The sequence below is a fragment of the Equus przewalskii genome, chromosome 7, assembly GCF_037783145.1.
Source record: "Equus przewalskii isolate Varuska chromosome 7, EquPr2, whole genome shotgun sequence".
Classification (NCBI taxonomy): Eukaryota; Metazoa; Chordata; class Mammalia; order Perissodactyla; family Equidae; genus Equus; species Equus przewalskii.
In genome coordinates this window covers 40,136,988-40,159,042 of record NC_091837.1, presented here as the reverse complement: position 1 = coordinate 40,159,042, position 22,055 = coordinate 40,136,988, and the positions used below count along the sequence as shown (strand labels likewise).

At 42.7% G+C, this 22,055-nt stretch overlaps 1 protein-coding gene across 4 annotated transcripts in view; it reads right to left on the bottom strand.

Moving 5' to 3' along the window:
- The window catches only part of NPC1 (NPC intracellular cholesterol transporter 1), a 48,892-nt gene that overhangs the window by 14,287 nt on the left and 12,550 nt on the right, over nt 1-22,055 (bottom strand). For 2 of the 4 annotated variants that reach the window (XM_008536146.2, XM_070629665.1), the window contains exons 3-11: nt 21,472-21,578; nt 18,287-18,462; nt 11,695-11,862; nt 10,855-11,104; nt 8,523-8,596; nt 7,630-8,000; nt 6,193-6,419; nt 3,582-3,682; nt 1,034-1,136 (exon numbers count right to left, since the gene is read on the bottom strand). In XM_008536146.2, the coding sequence (XP_008534368.2) occupies nt 1,034-1,136; nt 3,582-3,682; nt 6,193-6,419; nt 7,630-8,000; nt 8,523-8,596; nt 10,855-11,104; nt 11,695-11,862; nt 18,287-18,462; nt 21,472-21,578 (1,577 nt within the window). Of the gene's footprint in view, nt 1-1,033; nt 1,137-3,581; nt 3,683-6,192; nt 6,420-7,629; nt 8,001-8,522; nt 8,597-10,854; nt 11,105-11,694; nt 11,863-18,286; nt 18,479-21,471; nt 21,579-22,055 lie in introns of all 4 variants that reach the window. The other 2 variants (XM_070629666.1, XM_070629667.1) reach the window with 1 other exon arrangement.

The window sequence follows — 22,055 nt, the reverse complement described above, 5'->3', positions numbered from 1 at the left end:
CCAGACACAGAAGTCCACATATATGACTCCATTCATATAAAAATCCAGACGAGGAAAACACATGGAGACAGAAAGTAGATCAGTGGTTGTGCAGGGCTGGGAGGTGGGAGGATGAAAGGAGAAGGGGTAACAGCTAAAAGATATGGGGTTTCTTTTGGAGGTAAAGAAAATGCCCTAAAATTGGCTGTCGTGATGGTTGCACATATCTGTGAATATACTAAAAGCTACTGAATTGTACACTTTAAATGGGTGAAATGTATCATGTATGAATTATACCCCAACGAAGCTGTTGAAAAAAAAGGACTGAAGGGTATAAAGTGGAGTCAAAGTCCCCTCAGTCCTCTCTCTTCATTCTCTAGAGATTACTAACAATTAACAATTTCCCAGGTTATTTGCTTGCTATTTTTTCTGGGCATGGACAGCATCGATAGCATATATTTACCTAAACACACTGATTATAGTTTTTATTTAATACATCTTGAACCACTTATTGGCCTATTTTTTTAATAAGGTAAAGAGAGATTTAATTTAATGATAAAAGGAATAACCCATCAGGAATACATAACAATCACAAACCCGTATGCACCTAGCCACTTGTCTTCGAAGTCGCAGAAGTTGACAAACCCAGGCCCACAGTGTGGGCATTAGGCCTCCCACAGAGACGGATAGCTAAGGAAGCACACATTGGGGGGTTACTGGCCTACTTCTAATGACTGCATACTTTTCTACTGTCCCTGCCTTTTACTAAAGTACATTCAGGTCGCCCCCAGTTTCTGCTGTTAGAAAATGACGCAAGGAACACTTCTGCGTAAACACTTTTGCATTCTTGTGCAGGGATAGCTGTTCAAACAATGTTTATAGGTAAATTCATTTACAGATTTTTTTTCTTAGCATCACTAGCACCAAGTGAAAAACATGATGAACTTAGATCTGATGCTGGTTAGTTTAGCTGAATGAAGTTTAAGTGCTTTCTGTTAGCGTCCAGGTTCCCACAACACAAGGACAGAATGTTTAGACCCCGTGAGGAACTCACTCTCTTTCCCAGGCCAGAGCCCTCTGGAGCTTCTCCGTATCGTTATAGTAATTATTGACAGGAAAGGTAATCACAAGGGCTGTGGCGTTATTGTAGTTTTGATCTAAAAAGGAAAAACGTGATGTTAAAAGGAGTACAAGCATGCAGAAAATTAGTTCAATAGCAGGAGGCAATCGCTGATGGCTAGGTGACTGATTTCTCACTGGGGATCTCAACTTACATCCCTGTGCTCGAAGAACAAAAAAGGGGTTCATGGAAATAGTGTCTATGCAGTTCAGTTAATGAATAAAACTGATTCTCTATCTGAGGTAGGCACAGCTATCATTCAGGAACAGTAGCTTTTCTTTTTAACAACACAGCACATGCATGGTAAAAATTTCAGAGCAGGGGCCGGCCCCATGGCAGAGTGGTTAAGTTCGCGCGCTCCACCGCAGGCGGCCCAGTGTTTCATCAGTTCGAATCCTGGGCGCGGACATGGCACCACTCATTGAGCCACGCTGAGGCGGCGTCCCACATACCACAACTAGAAGGACCCACAACTAAGAATATACAACTATGTACCGGGGGGCTTTGGGGAGAAAAAGGAAACAAATAAAATCTTTAAAAAAAAAAAAAAAAAAAATTTCAGAGCAGAAAGGTGTTGAGCGAAGCCTCTGTCATCCTCAGTCCCGTTCCACCCTCTGGGCTCCCCTCCCCACGCCGTGACCACCTGTGAGTCTTTCTAGAGAGGCTCCGCACATGAACCAGCCAACACATCATGTTCTTACCCTTTCCTTCTTATTTACGCAAATAGTAAAGTATTATTCTGTACATTTTATGCATATAATTGTTTTATGCACAATTTGTATCTTGAGACTGCTCTGCTTTTGTACAGAAAGAGCTTCCTTATTTTTTTCTCTGCTGTATTATATTTTCTTGCATAATTTAACGCATCTCCAATTGATGGATATTTTTGCAATTTTTTTAGATTTTTAATGTGTAAATGCATCTTTGTAGACTCAGTTCTTACAAGTACAACCACTGAATCAAAAAGCATGTGCCTTTTTAATTTTGACAGATTCTCCCAAACTGCCCTCCAAGGAGGCTGTCCTATTTTTCATTCCTTTACTCAGCAAAGTATTTACGGAGACCTACTTGGCGCCAGGCATTATTTAGGAACTGTGAACACATCAGGGGACAGAGAGAAACACCCCTGCCTCCCTGGAGCTCAATTCTGGTAACCAGTCGACACTTCTCCCAGCAAGGCTGTTTCCCGTGCTGTCACCAACAGGGCCTGTCCGACTCCTGGGTCTCTGCCCACCTGTTAGGCAGAAAGACTGAAGCGCGATGCGTTTCACTAATCAGGGAGAGGCAGGGCATTTCCCCACATAACTAAGAGCCATTTGTAGTTCTTTTGTTAACTTTCATACAGCTTTGCCCACTTTTCTTTTGGGTTGCTGACCTTTTCTTTTTTCCACAAGAGCTCTTTATCCTTAAGGAAATGCTGTCTGCTATGTAATCTACTTTGTCCAGTTTGTTGGATTTTTTTTTTTAAACTTTATGATGTTTGCTCTCCACACAGGAGTTTAAAATTCTTAAGTAGTCAAATTCATCAGTACTTCCTTTTGTGGCTCCTGAGTTTTGTGTCTTGCTTAGAAATGCCTTGTCCATTTTAAAATTATTTTTAAAAATTCCTCCTGTATTTTCTTCCAGTTCTTTAATAGTTTTAGTTCTCATGTTTCAAATCTTTGATCCATGTGGAACTTATTTTGGTGGAAGGAATAAGGTCATCAAGTTTAACTTTGATGGCTGTGACTAGCCAGTTGGCGACAGTCTTTTCCCCACCAATCAGAAACGACGTTTTATTATAGGAGGTAGAATAAGATTTAAGCACAGATCAAACTTCTCCCCTCCCACTGGGTGAGGAGAATATCTCTTTGACCTCTTCACTGAGCTGGAGTAAAAACCGGTTGAGCTGTCTATAAGTAGGCTTCAGACGCCAAACTTGTCACATGAATCACTACCCCAGCGTAGGTGGCACAGTCTGTTCCACGGTGCTACAGGAGCCAGCAAAGAGCAAACCGACAGCTCCTCCACTAGAAAAGTGTCTGAATTCTTAACCAACTGGTTTAGGAAAAAAATCCATCAACTTTATTTCTCTTTTCGCCTATCTCACATAGTCTCTCTTCCTCATTACAGGGGTCTCAGCCTGGGCTCCATGGACTCCCTGGGGGCTCTAGAGACAAGCTTCAAGGGCTCCATGAACTCCTTGGAGCTGAACAACATATGATGTGGATGTGCACAATTGCATTATTCTGGGGAAACGCCCTTGGCTTTCGACAGCTCCCCAAAGTGTGACACAAAAAAGGCTAACACCATCCACTCCTTTTAAGTTCAGAACACAACCCAAACCCAAAGCCAAAGGAAAATTATTATGTTTGAGATTGAAGAAAAAGGGAATCAATAAGACTGTTCAATTTATGAAATCTGCATAATTACCACTTGACTGCTAATGACAGAACCCAAACTACTTAATCTAGCAGGAAAAGTGAAAGCTTCTCTTACTTACCATCATAGCCCCCTAACACGAGCCACGGGAACACGGGTCCACCGAACGTGCCCAGACAAGGATCGTGGAGCAAAGTCGTATCATTGAGGGAGGCAGGAGCCCTGCCAAGAAGTGTAGAAAACACCTCCAGTTAGAACAAACCTAAGACACACAGAGACCTAAACGTTTACAATCAACAGTTCGTGAGGCTGATTATATTCTCAGCACAATGTGGACCCTGAGGTTCCTTAAGTGAATAACACAGTTCAGCACTTGCCTTTGGGAGCTCACAACACTGAGTATCACATGTGCATAGCGCACAGAGGACGGAGCAACTAATACATGGGGAAAACTGTCACCAAAAAGACCTGTACAGAACCAGATCTCTGGCCCGGGGGAGAATTCCCCAGGGAGGGGGGCAATGAGGGTGTTCCATGCAACTACAAGTGTGGGGGAAGAAGAAAGGGCGAGAACAGGCACTCGAGAGAGGAAAGCAAGAGGACGGTGGTTTGAGGAACAAGAAGAAGTCCTGTGTCTAGAGCATGCGGTACCCATACAGCGGGGACTTCCGAGGGAGGGCACGGGGCGGGAGAGGGCGACGGACAACGAACAAAAGGATTCGGTACTGCCCTGAGTAGTTTGGACCTTTATCCTGTTGGCACTGGGGAACAATTAGAGATTGGGGGGACAGGGGTCATGAGCTGTTTTACAAGGTGACTCAGCAGGCCAAGAGGAAGGAGGTCTGCAGGTGGGAAAGAAAGGGAAGCAGGGAGACCAGCCAGGAGGTACGTGCAATGGCCCATGCAAGGGACCACCAGCAGTGCAGTGAAGACACACAACCAGCGTTTTATGACAGATCCTAAGCCAGCATTCTGCTGCGCACTTATGGAGGTTCTTGCAACAAACCAAACCACTGCCCCTCAGAGCCAGTGGCTGATGGGATCAGGCCCCGGAGGCCACCTGCTCCCGTCAAACAGGCTGCACGGCTGCAGCCAGAAACCAAGTCCCGCCATCCCACACACATGGGTCTCTGCCACCACATCACGGATTGGAGAGCTCATCCAGAGGTTATAATCCACAATGAATTACATGGGGAGGGTGAGGAAGAAGAAGAATTCAGGGAGACAGCCTCAAGTTTGAGTAACTGGGAAATGTGGATGCCACTACACGAGACAGGGGCTATGGGGAAAAAAGCAGGTCCACACTTGGTAATGGACGGGCCGGGTCCACCGTTCCTGCAGGACCTCCGGGGGAGAAAGCCCAGGAAAAGTGGGAGGGTGAGGGGGGAGGTGAGAGCTGGAGATACACAAGTGTAACCACACACCGACACAGACCCCTGCCAAGCAGGAGTGGAGCTGCCTACAGCAGCGTCTCCGCCCCTGCTGGACCACTCTCCCCCCCGTCAGAACCCAAGCCTCATGCTCCTCCCCCACCGCCCGAATTCCGTTGAATTTTATTTTGGAAAACAACAAAAAGTAAATAGCTTTTTTCTTTAAATAGATAAATTAAATAACGTTACATTTTCTTTTCAAATTGTCCAGTGGCTCCCGTCCCACCCACCCTGTGGAGAACACTGGTTTAGGGTTTATGGTCACACACTTATTGTTTTACGGGCACAGTTCAGTTTCTAGAGGGGACTTCCTCGAACTAGAGTAAACACAGTCCAAGCACCTGAAGAGTCACATTGCAGTAACAAAAATAGAACTTAAGGTCACCAAACTGGACCATTAGTCAGAGAGCTCAGCTCTTGAAACGTGGTTAGTTGAGCAGCACACTCAGAGCTGACAAGAAATAATTTCTCTGTTCCTGTGATAAAGAAACAGCCATGGTGGTTGTCTGACTGGCTGAAGCACTGTCTCCAGGTGTTTAGGAACAGCAGGAGGCCTGTCCAGTGTAGGCTGCTCTTCCTGCTACGGGGAAAGCCTCAAGGTCACCTCAGATCACCAGCACAGCTTCTCTGTGACTCATTCAAGTCATAAACGCACCCTGCTCAGCTAGACACATCTCCCACAGGAAGGGGCTGCAGTGCCCTCCAATCTAAAGGGCACAGCAATCCTGCCCCCGCCCCTCCAGGGGATGCTGCATGTTTTAAAAACAATTCAGCATCATGCTATAAATTTATATTTGAAAGACATGAAAAAGCACTATAGGCTTCTATTTTTACTAGGAAATCAGCTCAAAAAAACTTGGGGTGGTGTGGTAGATAATAACTGTGTGTTCTCAATCCAGGCATGGGTTCAAGGCTGACTGGTACCAGCTGTTCCTCGATTACACACCATGAAGGCTCCCATCCCAGGGCCTCTGGACTTGCTGCTTGTCTACTCTTTGCTCCGATATGCCTCGGCTCCCTCCCTCCCTTCCCCTGAGCAGGTCTCCACCCGGCTGATGCAGCGCACCCCACTGCACTCATCTCCTTGCCCACTTCCTTGTCTCCACGGCACTCAGCTCTGCCTGCCATTCAGGCACGCATCTATTTGTTCAGGGCTGTCTCCCTCCATCGCGACGTAAGCTTTGCAGGCCAAAGTCCTGTTGTTTGCTCACTGCTGGGGGTCTGGTACCTACAACAGTGAGCAGCGACAGCAACTGTGCAGACATGGGTGGGATGACCGAATGACTGTCTCCTGCCACGTACCGGACACAGTACAGAAAGTGCGTGTGGTAATCCGCTTCCACAAAGAAGTCGTCCTCCACTTTGTGGTCCAGCATGGAATGGCTGTTCTGGAAGTAATTTAACACACTCATAATGGTGCAGTTCTTGTTATATGGTGAGAGAGGGGCCAAGCAGATGTCTTGAAGTGTCACAGTCTCGTTGTTATAAGATGCAGTAATGTTTTCGATGGCTGTTTGTAAGTCAAGAACCTGAAAGATTTGAAAAATAAACAAACCCAGAAACACACCAGATTCCTCTCAGATTTTGATTAACCATTATTGCCCTGAGGGTCAGAAAATAAAGAGTATTTGGGGACAATCCTTCCCGAGACAGGGTAGAGGACCAGGCACACTATGGTGGAGTATCTGATGGCCCAGAAGCCACTCTTAGAGAACAGCCTACTGGGATGCAGACCTTGCTTAGAGGCATCCAGAGAGACAGGGAGATGACACCATTACCAGGACAGAGCTCAGTGCAGGGCACTCGAACATCTTTCCTCCCACTTGTCTCCAGCAGTGACCAAGGGGGCCACAGAGGGGAGACTGGAACAATTTGCCTGGTCTTCCTGACACTCCCCCTCACCCATAATTAACCCACTGCCTTGCTCCATACTACAATTATTTATGTATATTCCTGTATCTTCTAATAGAGAATATGCTCCTGGAAGTAAATGACTACGTTGTGTACCTTTTGCAACAAATTGGGAAAAAGCAACAGACAGGCATGAGTAGAGAAAAGATTCTATTAAAGTCTTGGAACCATTTTGATGTTTTTCAAGATATGAGACTTTCTGTAAGCAAAAGCAACGTTTAAAGGAAAAGCCACGTGACTGTGCAATCGTTTATTAAAAAGTAAGTGGGATGAAGTTTATTCACAGACACAGTTCTCCAGGGCAAGCATGACAAGGGAGAATGCAAAGGTCTAAAGGCCTGTGTAAGAGAATGGGATGGATCTTGTTCCAAAGGCACCGCTCAGCAAATGCAGGCCGGGGGCCCACATTCAGGGAACGATAAATGCACTTCTGCGGGCAGGATCAGCAACGATCCAGCAGCTCCCGCCAAGGGCCCAGGACAGCATAAGTGGATCCATTCCTTTGCGTCCTAGCACACTACTTTTGAGTTACCAAGGGAAAAACTTCCCAAGTTCCTAAGGGGGAATTATGAATACATTCTGCTTCAACAAAGAACCACTCATCTCAATTTCAAGGAAGAAGCAAGACCTACTATACGAAGCAAATACAAAAGCGGTCTACAGTAAATTTTTCATTAGGTTCAACACCCATCACTCACTTTTTACAGTTAAGATTTTCAAGACACACCACTACATTCCAAGCCCAAACCCTCACCAAGTAGAACAGGTCAGTGTGTAAAAGCCACACGCCCCACCCCCCGGCACTGACTTCTGCACAGAGCATACTACCTGGTGCAGAACCTCCAAGGCGAGCGGAGGGCCGAAGGGCACGTCGGCTCCCGAGGGGTACGGCTCGTACGTGTGCACGTGGCCGTGTGGGGCCCGGATGATGAGCTGCTCCGTGCGGAAGAAGGGCCCGAAGTGCGCGTCGAAGTACTCTTTCTCCAGGCGCGCCTGGCTGCTGGGGGCGGACCAGAGGTCCACTGGGTTGGTGGTGACCCGGACGAACACCAGGCCTGAGGAACACGCGGCGATGAAGGCCAGGGAGAAGACGACGACGCAGCCGGGGTTTCGGACGCAGAAAGAGCCCCAGCGCGCGAAGAGCCGCCTCAAGCAGCCCTCGAACGCCGCCCCGAGCGGGTCGCAGCAGGCCGCCTCCCCTGGAAGAGCGGGGAGGAAGGCGGCGCAGTTAGGAGCCAGGCCGCGCCGCAGTGGAGCAGGGCAGCACCAGCGCGGCGGCTGCACGTGGCGGGAACAGCGCCCACCCCGGCCGAGCGCGAGCCCCTCACCCTCGCCCGCCCTCAGCTACCTGTCTGCTCTGGAAGCCACCCTTCTCGCCTGCCCACGACCGCGTGCCCACCCCGCAGAGGACGGGCGCTCACACACAGGCCTCTGAAAGGCAGTCTCTGAGCACTCTCTCCAGAGCAGCTCCCCGCAAGCTCTCCTGCTCCCGGCCGTGGCCTGCGCGCCCCCGCAGCGCTTAGCCGGGGTTAGTCCTTGCTCTTATTAACTGCTTGGTCCTGATCTGCCACCCCCCAAAGGCAAGGACCCTGTCTGTCTTGATCGCACCCGTGTCCTGGGCACCAGCAGACTGCCTCTCCCAGAACAGGCGCATAAACGTTTGTGGGGGACTCTCATGCCTACATAATCCTAACCCTTTAATTAAGCACAAACGTGCCTACCTTTGTCACTGGCATTCACAGAGAAAGCGATATTGCTATCAATGGGAGTGTACTCGGAGACGAAATATCGTTTTCTGAAAAATAAAAGCATATAAGTAGTACTGTGGCCTTCAACGTAATGAGGCTGCTCTGACATTCCCATCATCCCCTTACAAGCTTCCTTCCTCACCCTGTTTTCTTCCTCCCTAACTGCTGCCTCCTTTCCCCTAAGTTTCCTTGCTCTGGGTCCTTCTGCTCACCAGTCTCAGGAGAAAATTTAAGAAGGGATTAAAAAAACAAATTAATTAGGGGCCGGCCCGGTGGCGCAGCGGTTAAGTTCACACGTTCCGCTTCTCGGCGGCCCGGGGTTCGCTGGTTCGGATCCCGGGTGCGGACATGGCACTGCTTGGCAGCCATGCTGTGGTAGGCATCCCACGTATAAACTAGAGGAAGATGGGCACGGATGTTAGCTCAGAGCCAGGCTTCCTCAGCAAAAAGAGGAGGACTGGCAGTAGTTAGCTGAGGGCTAATCTTCCTCCAAAACAAACAAACAAAAAATAAAAAAACAAATTAATTAAAGGATAATTTCACCTTGGAGCCCTCATTTATATTTAAAACATTTAGGTCCTTTAAAAACACAGTAAACACTATATTGGAGTAGCAATGAGCATATCTAATGCTTAGATCTTGGTTTCTTTTTTTTTTTAAGATTGGCACCTGAGCTAACATCTGTTGCCAATCTTTTTTTCTTCTTCTTCCCAAAGCCTCCCAGTACATAGTTGTATATTCTAGTTGTAAGTCCTTCTGGTTGTGCTGTGTGGGACGCCGCCTCAGCATGGCCTGATGAGCAGTGCCACGTCAGCACCCAGGATCTGAACCGGCAAAACCCTGGGCCACCGAAGTGGAGCGCATGAACTTAACCACTCGGCCACTGGGCTGGCCCCTAGCTCTTGGCTTCTAAATACCATTTTCCAATAAAAGGAATCAAGTCTCCTTGCAGAAGAGGTCTACTCCAGGGCTGGAGCAATAAAAATACCAAATGAGCTTAGAATATCTTGTGATTCCAAAAAATAAGAATGTGCTTGAGAAAGGTGAGGCTATGTTAAAAAGAAAAAATACAAGAAGGTGGTCCCAATGGTCAAAACTGGAAAATCTGAGAAACAAAATAAATGACACTATTGGATAGAGCCCACAGAATTAAAAAAAAAAAAAGTCCATTATGTAAATATAATTGAATAAATAATAAGTAGGGAAGCAGGGATAACCCTCTGTATAGAGTAAGTCCAATCAGTAAAAATAGAAGGAAAGAGGGAAATCCAAAATCACCATCAAACACCACAGTAGTAACTGCTGCAGATAAGATCCACTGATGGATGCTAGAATCAGAGAGTGACACTTTGAGGAGAAACAAGCTATTAGCGTAGTCCCAACGTGTCTCCTCTAAGATATTTATCAACTCCAAAGGGAGAAATAGTAACTTTACAACGGAGAAAGCCAGAAGACACCATTTCAACCAAGTGACCAAGGTTAACATCACCAGTAAAGACACAGTGAGATCACGTGCCCCTTGATGTGATATACTGATATAAGAGAAAGAAACATCAGTTCTGTGATATTCTTGTCAAAAACACATAACCTCATTCTAATCATAAGAAAATATCAGATAAAGCCAAATCCAGGGGCATTTTACAAAATAACTGACCAGTACTCATCAAAAGTGTCAAGGCCATAAAAGACAAGGTGAGACTGAGGAACTACCCCAGACTGGAGGAGACCAATAAAATACAAAATGTGAATGTGATATGGAGTTCTGAAACAGAAAAGGAGCATTAAATGTGAATAAAGTCCACGGTTTAGCTAAAAGTATTATACAAATGTTATTTTCATGGTTTTGATCATTATATACAATGGGTGATGTAAGCTGTAACATTAAGGGAAGTTGGGTAAAGGATATATATAAATATATATAAAAACTTTGTACCTTTTTGGTAAATCTACAATTATTTCAAAATAAAAAGTTAAAAAAACTGTTTTTTTCAAGATGCAAATATCTAAAAGGACTATAGTCTTGCGTTTAAATAGATTTGAACCAGATTCAGCTTATAAGACCTTCTGTTAAAGAACGGGTGGTTAATGCACAGTGCTTTAAATCACATCATTTTGAATAAATCAATGAAACCCATTTCAAGTGTTTAAATGTCTACATAGGCCTTTGACCGTTTACTAGTTGCAGGACATAAGCATGCAGATATTGGCTTTCTGTTCTCATTCACCAAGGACTACAAGTGGAAGCTGAAAGTGCTGTGCGGTAATTTTGCTCTTCTCGCCCCAGAGGATAAACAAAACTGCTTACCTGTAGCACCACACGGCAAAAAATGCTCCAAAGAACATGAGCAAAAAGGCCATGTAGGTGGTCCACATGATGACATACATGGCGTCCAGGCCCAAGATTCTCCAGGGAGCAGGAGCAGGCGGGGGCTGGGGCTTGGGGCCACAAACCACTGAGCAATCCTGGCAACTGCACGGCCCCGTGACCTCGTCCACAGACTCGTTACAGCCCTTGGTGGCATTGTTCATGGGCTCCATCCCATGGGCTGGAAAGTCTGCAGGGAGGATTGTGATGAGGGAGTATCTCAATTAAAAAAACACTACCAGGTATGTATTAAATGGTATTTAAACCCAATGATAAGCACTCCAAAATAATATAACACAACCAGAAGAACAGAAAGGACTAGAGGTTTCTATATGATGAAATGATCTTTTGCCGCTTAGTCCTGTAAAATTTTAAGTTATTTTAACAACTCTGAGCAGTTTGTCACGGAGATCAGAGTACATCACATTCCAAGGTAAACCTCCAATCGTGTCTTATCACCATCGAGGAGCTAGTCTAATGCTATTGCAGAGCTCCTGAAAAGGTCTTTGTAATGGTTTTCAGCCATTTAAAAAAAAAAAACCAGCTATTCTTTCAATTACGCAGCAATACGTGAAGGCAAGTCTTCTTCCTCCTCCGATCCCACTTGCAGCCCCTAAATTAACCAGGGGCAGGAGAAATTAAATGCTCCAGTTACCTCTCTCATCGGAGGGAAACTCCAGGAACTAGTTACCTGAATTTATCTTCCTACTGCAGTTTAAGGTTCCTGGGCTTTAAAAAAAAAATCCCAAATACACCAAACTCGGGAGTCTTTATCCCTACCTGAAAAAATGGGTGTGATAGTGAAGGGTGCCTGGCCGTTGTTCTTATTGAACATGTACTCGATCCAGTTGGTGGCATTGCAGGCTTCGGCTTCCTTCCCACACAGGATTCCCAGGGCTTTGTCGTTACTTGAGGGGGCCTCCACATCCCTGCACGCGTTGTACATGGCTAGCAGAGGAACAAAGGAAAAACTGGACACCATGCTGCTTCACCTCACAGCCAGATCTTACAAAAGCCCCCTCCAACAGGACCTCGGAAACCCATACACCCTGCAATCAGAAGCCACAGGCTGGAACGCGGGACAGTAACTACTAAGGGCAGGAAGGCAGATCACCCCTGAAACCGGCCTGTCACCCTGCAATTAACATGCTGGGCCAGATTCCAGCTAACTTAAATGTAAAACACAGACAGGAAAGGCTCCTGTCATGCCACGCAGCTGGCAACAGCTGGGAAAAGTGTTACCCCACCATACAGAAGAGCACACTAAGACTGGGGAAGGAGAAACTAAGAACCTTCGTGCCTCTTCAGTCAATGAAGCTGGTTCCAGAAAACTTCTGTGGCAGGAAACTATACTGCTGGAGAATTCCGGAACTTACAGGGGAAGACTGGTTTTAGGGCAGGGTCACGTCTGAATGAACCTAATACTACTCTCTTTTTTGGTTTTAGTTTAGTACACGTTAAGACACACTGAATAAGGATAATGTCAACGACATTTTGCACATAAGGAAGGAGTGGTAATGGGCCCCATATAGCCCTGCTTGTCAGAAACTTCCCATGACATTCCTCCCCTAAACCTGAAGGAGACACTTGTAATTCACCGTCTTGCCCTCACTCTAGGAAGACAGTGTAGCTAGAGGGATAGTTATTTTCTTTAGAACTGTGGTTATTCCATTGCCTTCTGCCCTCTATCATTGCTGGAAGGAAATCTCCAAATGTCATTCTTTTGAAGTGATTTGTATCTTTTTTCTACTTGCTTTTAAGATACTTGTCTTTGGAGTTTTACAGTTGTTCTAAGCTATATTTAGGTATGGATTTCTTTTTAACAGCTCTATTGAGATATAATTCACATACTATACAATTCACTATTTAAAGTTACAATTTAATAGATTTTAGCATATTCACAGATATATGTGACCATCATGACAGTCAATTTTAGAACATTTTTATCACCTTAAAAAAAGAAATTCTGTATCCTTTGGCTAATGCTCCCTTATCTCCTCAACCCCTAAGCAACCATTAATCTAATTCTGTCTCTAGATTTGCCTATTTTGCACATTTCAGATAAATGGAATCATATACCATGTAGTCTTTTGCGACTGGTTTCTTTCACTTAGCATGATGTTTTCAAGGGCCATCCATGTTGTAGCAGGTATCTGTACTTCATTCCTTTTTATGGCTGAATAATATTCCATCGTCTGGATATACCACCTTTTGTTTATCTATATATCAGTTGATGGATATCTAGGTTGTTTCTACCTTTGGGCTATTATGAATAATGCTGCTATAAATATTTGTATACAGGTTTTGTGTGGACATATGTTTTTATTTCTCCTGTGAGCAGAATTGCTGGGTCATATGGTAACTCTATGTTTAACTGTTTCAGGAACTGCCAGACTGTTTTCCAAAGTGACTGCACCATTTTTCATTCCCATCAGCAGTGTATGAAGGTCCCAACGATTCCTCCACATCCTCGCCAAAACCTGTTTTTATCTGACTTTTTGCTTCTAGCTGTCCTAAGGGGTGTGAATTGGTATCTCACTGTGGTTTTGATTTGCATTTCCCTGATTACTAATGCTTTCAAGCATCTTTTCATGTGCTTATTGGCCATTTGTATCACTTCCTTAAAGAAATGTCTATTCAGATCCTTTGCCCATTTTTAATTCACTTATCTATTTAATATTGAGTTAAAGAATTCTTTACATATTCTAGATACAAATCCTTTGTTAAATACATGATTTACAAATATTCTTGCCTTTTCTTGGTGTCCTTTGAAACAGAAAAGTTTTTCATTTTGATCAAGTCCAACAGATCTATTGTTTTCTTTCGTTGCTCATGTTTCTGCTGTCATATCCAAGAATCCATTGCCAAATCAAGGTCATGAAGTTTTATCCCTATGTTTTCTTCTAAGAGTTTTCTAGTTTTAGCTATTACATTTAGGTCTTTGATTCATTTTAAATTAATTTTTGTATCTGTTGTGGTGTAAGGGTCCAACTTCATTCTCTATCCAGTTGTTCAAGCACTATTTGTTGAAAAGACTATTCTTTTCCCATTGAATAGTTTTGCCATCCTTGTCAAAAATCAGATGACCATAGACATGTTGGTTTATTTTCAATTCTACCTCATTGTTCTATATGCCTATCCTTATTCCAATACCATGCCATCTGGATTTCCATTGGTTGATAGTAAGTGTTGAAATTGGGAATGAGTCCTATTTTGCTCTTCTTTTTTAGGATTGTTTTGACTATTCTGGATCCCTTGCAATTGCAAGTGAATTTTAGAATCAAGGCCTGTCAATTTCTATAAAGAAGTCAGTTGGCATTCTGATAGGGTTTGCACGGAATCTGTAGATGAATTTGGGCAGTACGGCCATCTTAACAATATTAAGTCTTCTGATCCATGCACGTGAGATGTCTTTCCATTTATTAAGATTCTCTTCAATTTCTTTTAATAATGTGTTATAGTTTTTAGAGTATAAGTTTTACACTTTTTGTTAAATTCATTCCTAAGTATTTTATTCTTTTTGATACTATTGTAAAAGGAAATTTTTTCTTAATTTCACTTTTAGATTGTACATTGCAAGTGTATAGAAATAAAACTGATTTTTGTATATTTTATTTCTTTTTAATTTATCTGGCTTAAGGATTCATTATCTTTTCCTAACTCTGAGGATTCATCTCTCATCCATTCTGGGAAGTCCTCAGCCATTATCCTTTTGCTTGTTGTCTCTCCCTAGCTCTCTTTTCTTTTTCTGGAGTTTCTCACTTCATCCCACATATCACTTCTTTAATGATTTCCAGATCTTTATAATTCTGTGTTGTTTCCTGGGTAATTCCCTCATATCTTCCATCTCACCATTTGGTTTTCAAGGTTTTTTTTTTTTATTAGATATTTCAAGCATTCAGAAAATATGGACAATAATTCTCATTTACTCATCCATCTATATCAATATTACTATTTTACACCAGTTGCCTCAATAGTTTAAAAAATACACTATAGATACAGGTGAAGCCCCCTGACTGCCCCTTGCTACGAGCATCCCCCCTTCTTCAATATAACCAATCTTGAATTTGATGTTTATCTTTCCCATGCATGTTTGTGTACTTTTATGATATACTGTATCCATAAATACATACTGTTTAATATAAACATTATATACGTTTTCTGTATTTATTTTCAGTCAATATTTTTTAAGAGTCATTCACATGACTGACATAATTCTAACTCATACATTTTAACGGTTTTAAGTATTCCATCATAGACTATGACTATGCTCCAATATAGTTACCCATTCTCCTCTTAATTAGCATTTGGTGTCTCCAATTTTTTTAATTTTTGTTTTTTAAAATGGACTTTATTTTTTAGAGCAGTGGTAGGTTCATAGGAAAACTGAGCAGAAAGTACAGAGTTCCCATATAACCTCTGCCTCCACACAAGCAGAACCTCCCAACTATCAACAGCACCAGAGTGGTACATTTATTACAATCGATGAACCAACACCAACACATCATCATCACCCAAAGTCCATAGTTTACTTTACGGTTCACTTTAGGTGTTGTACATTCTATGAGTTTTGGCAAATGTATGACATGTACCCACCATTACAGTATCAAATAGTTTCACTGCCCTGAAGATCCTCTGTGCTTCTCCTATTCATTCCTCTCTCCCTGCAACCCTGGCAACCACTGATCTTTTTACTGTCTCCACAGTTTTGCCTTTTCCAAATGTCTTATGGTTGAAATCATAGAGTCTGTAGCCTTTTCAGACTGGCATCTTTCATTTATTAAAGTTTCTTATTTTTAGCGCTGATCAATATTCGATTGTCAGGATGTCCCACAGTTTACCCATTCACCTATTCAAGGACATCTTGGTAGCTTCCAAGTTTTGGCAATTATGAATAAAGATGCTATCAACATGCATGTTCAGGTTTTTGTGTGGACAAACATTTTCAACTCTTTGGGGTAAATACCAAAGAGCATGACTGATGGATTGTATGGTAAGAGTACTTTTAGTTTTCTAAGAAATTGCTAAACTGTCTTCCAAAGTGGCCGTACCATTATGCATTCCCACCAGCAACGAATGAGAGTTCCTGTGGCTCCACACCCTCACCAGCATCTGGTGGTGTCAGTGTTTTAATTTTGGTCATTCTATTAGGTACGCACTGATATCTCATTGTTGTTCAATTTGGAATTCCCTAGTGAGACATGATGTCAAGCATCTTTTCATATGCTTATTTGCCACCCATATGCCTTCTTTGGTAAGGTGTCTGTTCAGGTCTTTTGTCCATTTTTAATTGGGCTCTTTGCTTTCTTATCATTGAGTTTTAAGAGTTCTTCATATATTTTGCATAATACTAATTTATAAGATGTCTTTTTGTAAATATTTTCTCCCAGTATGTGCTTGTCTTCTCATTCCCTTGACATCTCCAATTTTTCATGATCACAAAAATGCTACAATGAATGTTTTTAAATGGTCTCCCTGTTTCTATGCATTAAGAGTTTCTTGAAGGCAAGCATCTATATGTGGAATTTCTGGAATGAGAGTATATTTATCTCCAACTTTACCAGGTAATGCAAAATAGTTTTTCTAATGGTTTTCAAACACTCACTCCAAGTTATGGTTACCAGTGGCACAGTATATTGACATTCCTATTGCTCCACATCCTCACCAATATTTGGAATTGACAACTTTTTAATTTGTGGCAATCTGATGTGTGAAATGGTAGCTTACTGTTAATCTGCATTTCAGTGATTTCTCTAGATACTGATTTATATTTATAAACCTTTTCACTTATGGTTTCTGCCTTTCCTCTCTTGTCTAGAATCCTTCCTTACACTTAAGTCATAAAGGTCTTCTATATTTACTCCTAAATATTTCCAAAATTAGGATTTTTAATCTATGCATTTTTAGTATGATATGGAAAAATAAAAACTAGATGAACATAATAATTTCCTCACTCCACTAGTCAACCAGCCCACCCTTTCCCTTAACGATGTGACAATACACCTGGTATGTATCAACTTTCCACATGCACAGTCCTGTTTCTAGACAGAATGATCTCTCTCCATCAGTCAGGTTGTCTTTTAGGTCACATCTTTCGGCAGGTTTAGTCCTAGGAACTTTACTTTTTATTGCTTTTGTAAATGGGATCTTTTTTCTATTAAAATTCTTTCTATTACATTTTTAACTGATCATTACAATTAAATTTGTATATTGCTTTTATAGTCAACAACTTTGCTGAATTCTTTTTCTCTTATTTTAGATTGATCTTGGGCATATTCTTTATTCAGCTTTGTCTAATCTGCTGTTTACCTTTTAGTCCACTTAAATGACGATTTCTCATTAATAGATCCAGTTGGTTCTATTTCTAATCTGTTCTTTTTCCCTAGTGTTCTATTCTTTCAGAGTTCCTTCATTTCAATCATTTTCAACAAGCATTATATGGTCTTTTCCAGATTGTTCTGTGATTTCTAATTGTTGGGGTTACCCTTTCTCCCGTTTGTTCTCCCTGCTTCCTTTCCCTCACGGTCATCTGCTTCTTCATAGTCGAAATCTCCTCTCCTCTGCCAGCTACTTCTCCCTTCCAACCCTGCTCCTCAGTCTCGCAGTAACTCATGAAGCTACACAGTTCACGTCCACTAGAACCAAAGTTCCAATGGTCTCTAAAAAGTACAGAAGTAACCATGCACATATAGTAGTCCCCCCTTATCCAAGGTTTCCCTATCTGAGGTCTCGTGTTCCCTGGTTTCACTTACCCGCGGTCAACCATGGTCTGAAAATATTATGTAGAAAATTTGCTGCATCACAATGCCAAGTCATTCACCTCACTTCATCTCATCACACAGGCACTGTGCCATCTCACATCACCACAAGAAGGGTGAGTACAGTACAATAAGATATTTTGAGAGAGAGACCACATTCATATAACTTTATTACTGCATAGCTATAATTGTCCTATTTTACTATTAGTTATTGTTAATCCCTTACTGTATCTAATTTATAAGTTAAACTTTATCACAGCTATGTATGTATAGGAAGAAACATAGTACATACAGGGTTTGGTACTATCTGTGGTTTCAGGCATGCAGTGGGGGTCTTGGAACACATCCCCCGAGGATAAGGGGGGACGACTGTACTAAAAATTCCCATATGGGAACTTACAGTTGGGAAGCAGTTAAAGCAAATACTTTAAGGAGATTGTGCCACAGCCTGTAGCTCAAGTTCTAGGATACAAGCAAAGCAACAACTCGCATTTCATGGCCAACAGAACTAAAAATTGTCATTTCACACAGCTGACAGGACAACAACAACAAAACAATTTGATCCATTGTCCTGATACCAACTGTAGAAGAAGAAGAATTAAAAGTTTACTTACCATTAGCAAAACTCTCGCCAACATAGTACTGCAATTCTATTACATTTGTTTTCGTCTGGTTCGTAACAGGATCAACATAGTCTTCAGTTGCTGTAACGTTCAGAAACTGACTTTGTTGAGGGCTACATGTCAGCTCGCAAAACAGGTTCATTAGGTTATAAAAACAGGACGGACATCTAAAGAAAAAGTAAACTATATTTTGTATGATCTCACAGATAACAGGGCCAGGAAAAAGGTGATTTAAAATAGACAAACAATATATAAAATTTATTGTAAAGTGACAAATGAAATACCACAAGGACATATTAAACCTAGCAATTCTAAAGCTAAAATCTCATGTTGAAATGAAGACCTGGGGCCCGCCCCGAGGCCAAGTGGTTAAGTTTGCACGCTCTGCTTCAGCGGCCTGGGGTTTCGCTGGTTCAGATCCTGGGCGCGGACATGGCACTGCTCATCAGACCACGCTGGGGCAGCGTCCCACATGCCACAACTAGAAGAACCCACAACGAAGAATACACAACTACGTACCGGGGGGCTTTGGGGAGAAAAAGGAAAAAATAAAATCTTTAAAAAAAGAAAGAAAGAAGACACCTCTTTAAAGACTGCCCTAATTACTACATTTATGCTGTCCAGCTGTAATTTCAAAAAGAGAAAAATGCTTCTCTGAATTCTTCACTTTATAATTTACAGACGTTTTCTTTGTCTTGAAGCTAAAAGGACTTAGGAGCATGGTGACAATTCTGATTAAGAAGAAAAAAGGAGAAAAAATTAGATTTACACATTAGAATTTTCACTTTATAATCTACTGAAAGGCTCTCTTCCAAGCTCCAAGATAATCCCCAGGCCTTCTCTGAACACAAGAGGATTCCCCGTGACTTGAGAAGATAAAAAGAACAACAGTGCCAGTGGCCTTCTCTGGCTGCACGTACTTCAGAAGCACATGGGTTTTCATGAGAACCACAAGCTGTCTGCTGTCCTTCAGGTTCAAAGTTTAAGCTCTGAATGTCGACCAGTTAAACAGCAAAAGAACTCTCCTCTTTGGTTCATTGTTATCTGCAAAAGCTGTTACTTCATTAGACTTGCATTCTCAAAACACAATCAATCAAGATTACTCTCTGCTCTGATCCAGTCTAGGCGACCAGACACGACACAGAACAAGGAAGCTGTGGTCCCAGCCCTCAAACCCTCTGACCTCGTGAAGAAGCAGACATGCACACTGACTATTTCAGGAGTCCTGTGCTTTACTGTGACAAAAATAGGAATGACAATTACACCATTCTAACAAAAATCACTCTAAGGGTGCACAGTTTTTTATCATGTTCCATAAATTACAAACCTCTTTCCAGGTTACTACCTTTAAAATCGTCTACTTTGACAGCTGCATAATATTCCACACAGTAGCTTCTCATTATTTGCTATTATAAATCAAACTCTGCTACCTCTGAAAACACGGGGAAAACTTGGTTATCTTTTGATGTTTATGTCCATAATGTCTCAGTAGGTGCTAAATAAATGTATTCTGACTGAGTGATGGCTCCAATCTAGCTCTATCAACATCCACTAGCCTTCCACAGGGTACAGTGGCCTGATTAGATTCTCAACTTCCTGATCTATTATTATACAGACAGTTCCCAATTTACAATGGTTCAACTTAAGATTTTTCGACTTTATGATGATACAAAAAGGATAAACATTCAGTAAAAATCATACTTTGAATTTTGAATTTTGATCTTTTCCCAGGCTAGTGATATGTGGTAGATTCTCCCTCGTGATGCTGGGCAGGAGCAGCGAGACGCAGCTCCCAGTCAGCCACGTCATCACGAGGGTGAACAACCCATACACTTAGAACCATTCTGTACCCATCCAACCATTCTGTTTTTCACTTTCAGTATGTTATTCAATAAGTTACGTGAGCCATTCAGCACTGTATTACAAAATGGACTTTGTGTTAGATGATTTGCCCAACTGCAGGCTAATGTAAGTGTTCTGAGCTCATTTAAAGTAGGCTAGGCTAAGCCAGGATGTTCAGCAGGGTAAGGGTATTAAATCCATTTTTTTTTTTTAAAGATTTTATTTTTCCTTTTTCCTTTCAAACCCCCCCCGAGTACATAGTTGTGTATTTTTGGTTGTGGGTCGCTCTAGTTGTGGCATGTGGGACACTGCCTCTGCATGGCTTGAAGAGCGGTGCCAACTCTGCACCCAGGATTAGAATCAGCGAAACCCTGGGCCACCAAAGTGGAGCATACGAACTTAACCTCTCGGCCACGGGGCCGGCCCCTTAAATCCATTTTTGACTTACAATGTTTTCAACTTACGATGGGTTTATCAGGAGTAACTCCATCGTAAGTCAAGGAAGATCTGTAGTGTACATTGTCCTGAAAGAAAAATTTAGTGAGGGTTTTTCACTGTGTATTTCTGGGAAGCCGGGGTTCCTCAGCAGACGCCCACTTGCACCCCGTCACCTGCAGCAGCACCTGCACAGAGAAGTATTTCCCTCTGCAGACGTCCTTCCCATCTACCCTTACCAGGGCGCTCAAGTGTGGGAAAGTCAGAACGGTATCATCATGTGCTGTTCCAAAGACCACCACCAGCTGTTCTTCTGCACCTCTGAGAACTGCTGGCTGAGCTTAGAGAAGAATATCTACAATGCAAGTCTCTCCACTGCCCCAGTCACAGGGAACAGATTGGACAGTAAGCTAATTTTGACAAAAGCAGCCGACTACGCCAAGCTGATTAATAGTTCCCAAAGGCCAGCTCTCCTGAGCACTGGGACTCTAGCATATGACGTCACCCCAGGAAGAGAGAACCATGTGCAAAGCAGGGGAGGTGAGGAGAGGGAGGTGATGCAGAGGACTGCATGGATGAGGGTCTTGGGTCAGAGACCTGAGCACCACCACCAGGAGCCTCTCCTGCCCACAGCGCAAAGAGGCTCAAGTCTGAAAGGGCCAGTCCACAGTGCAGACACCCTTTGGGGTAAAGACACCTCAGAGGAAGACCAGGCATCAGCTCTGAATGTAATGAGCAAGAGGACCAAGTCGGATAATTATTACTTTAACAGAAATTATTCTTTATTTCTGAGAAGTCGTAAGATTGCTTTCTAAACAAACTTTTCAAAAGAAATCAGAACGTTACTGGTTAAAAGTGCCTAAAATCCATTTTTCCTGTTTACCTGGCAGTCAACCTACCTGGACAGAAACTGTAGAGGAAGCTGCAGGTTGTCCTTCAGCGTCTGAAGCTGCTGAACGTCGCAACAAAGGCTGACATTGCCAAAGAAGAGTCCTGGACAGAGCTCCTTTGGGTGGGAAAGCATGAATGTCAGAGCATCACAGTTAAATAAGGACAAACATTCCTCAATGAAATAAGACAATTTTATTCATATAAGTCCTTTTTAGTTAGACAAGGTCAGACGTGTTTGCAAAGCTCTTGCAGAATTCTTTTAAAGGCTATCAAATTCACAAGGGGAGGTAGTAGAGACATTTCTAACTTTGTTCTTATAAATAGCAGCTCACTCTCCTCCCTTGACAATCACTTTACCTCTTCTTAGGTTTTGTGTGTAAGTTCAACCAGAATGCTATTTACTATTTCCATTAGTCACTCCAGGCCAAGTCAAATGTCCATGATAATTCTGATAAAAGTAGCAAGTATGTCTAGAAGAACTGGCAGCACATCAACTTGATTTTAGGTTACTTAAGCCTCTAAAACCAGTCTTTTCAGCTTGATTTTTCCAGTTCTTTTCTAATATCCCTGTGTACCAGGGATGGTGAAAAAA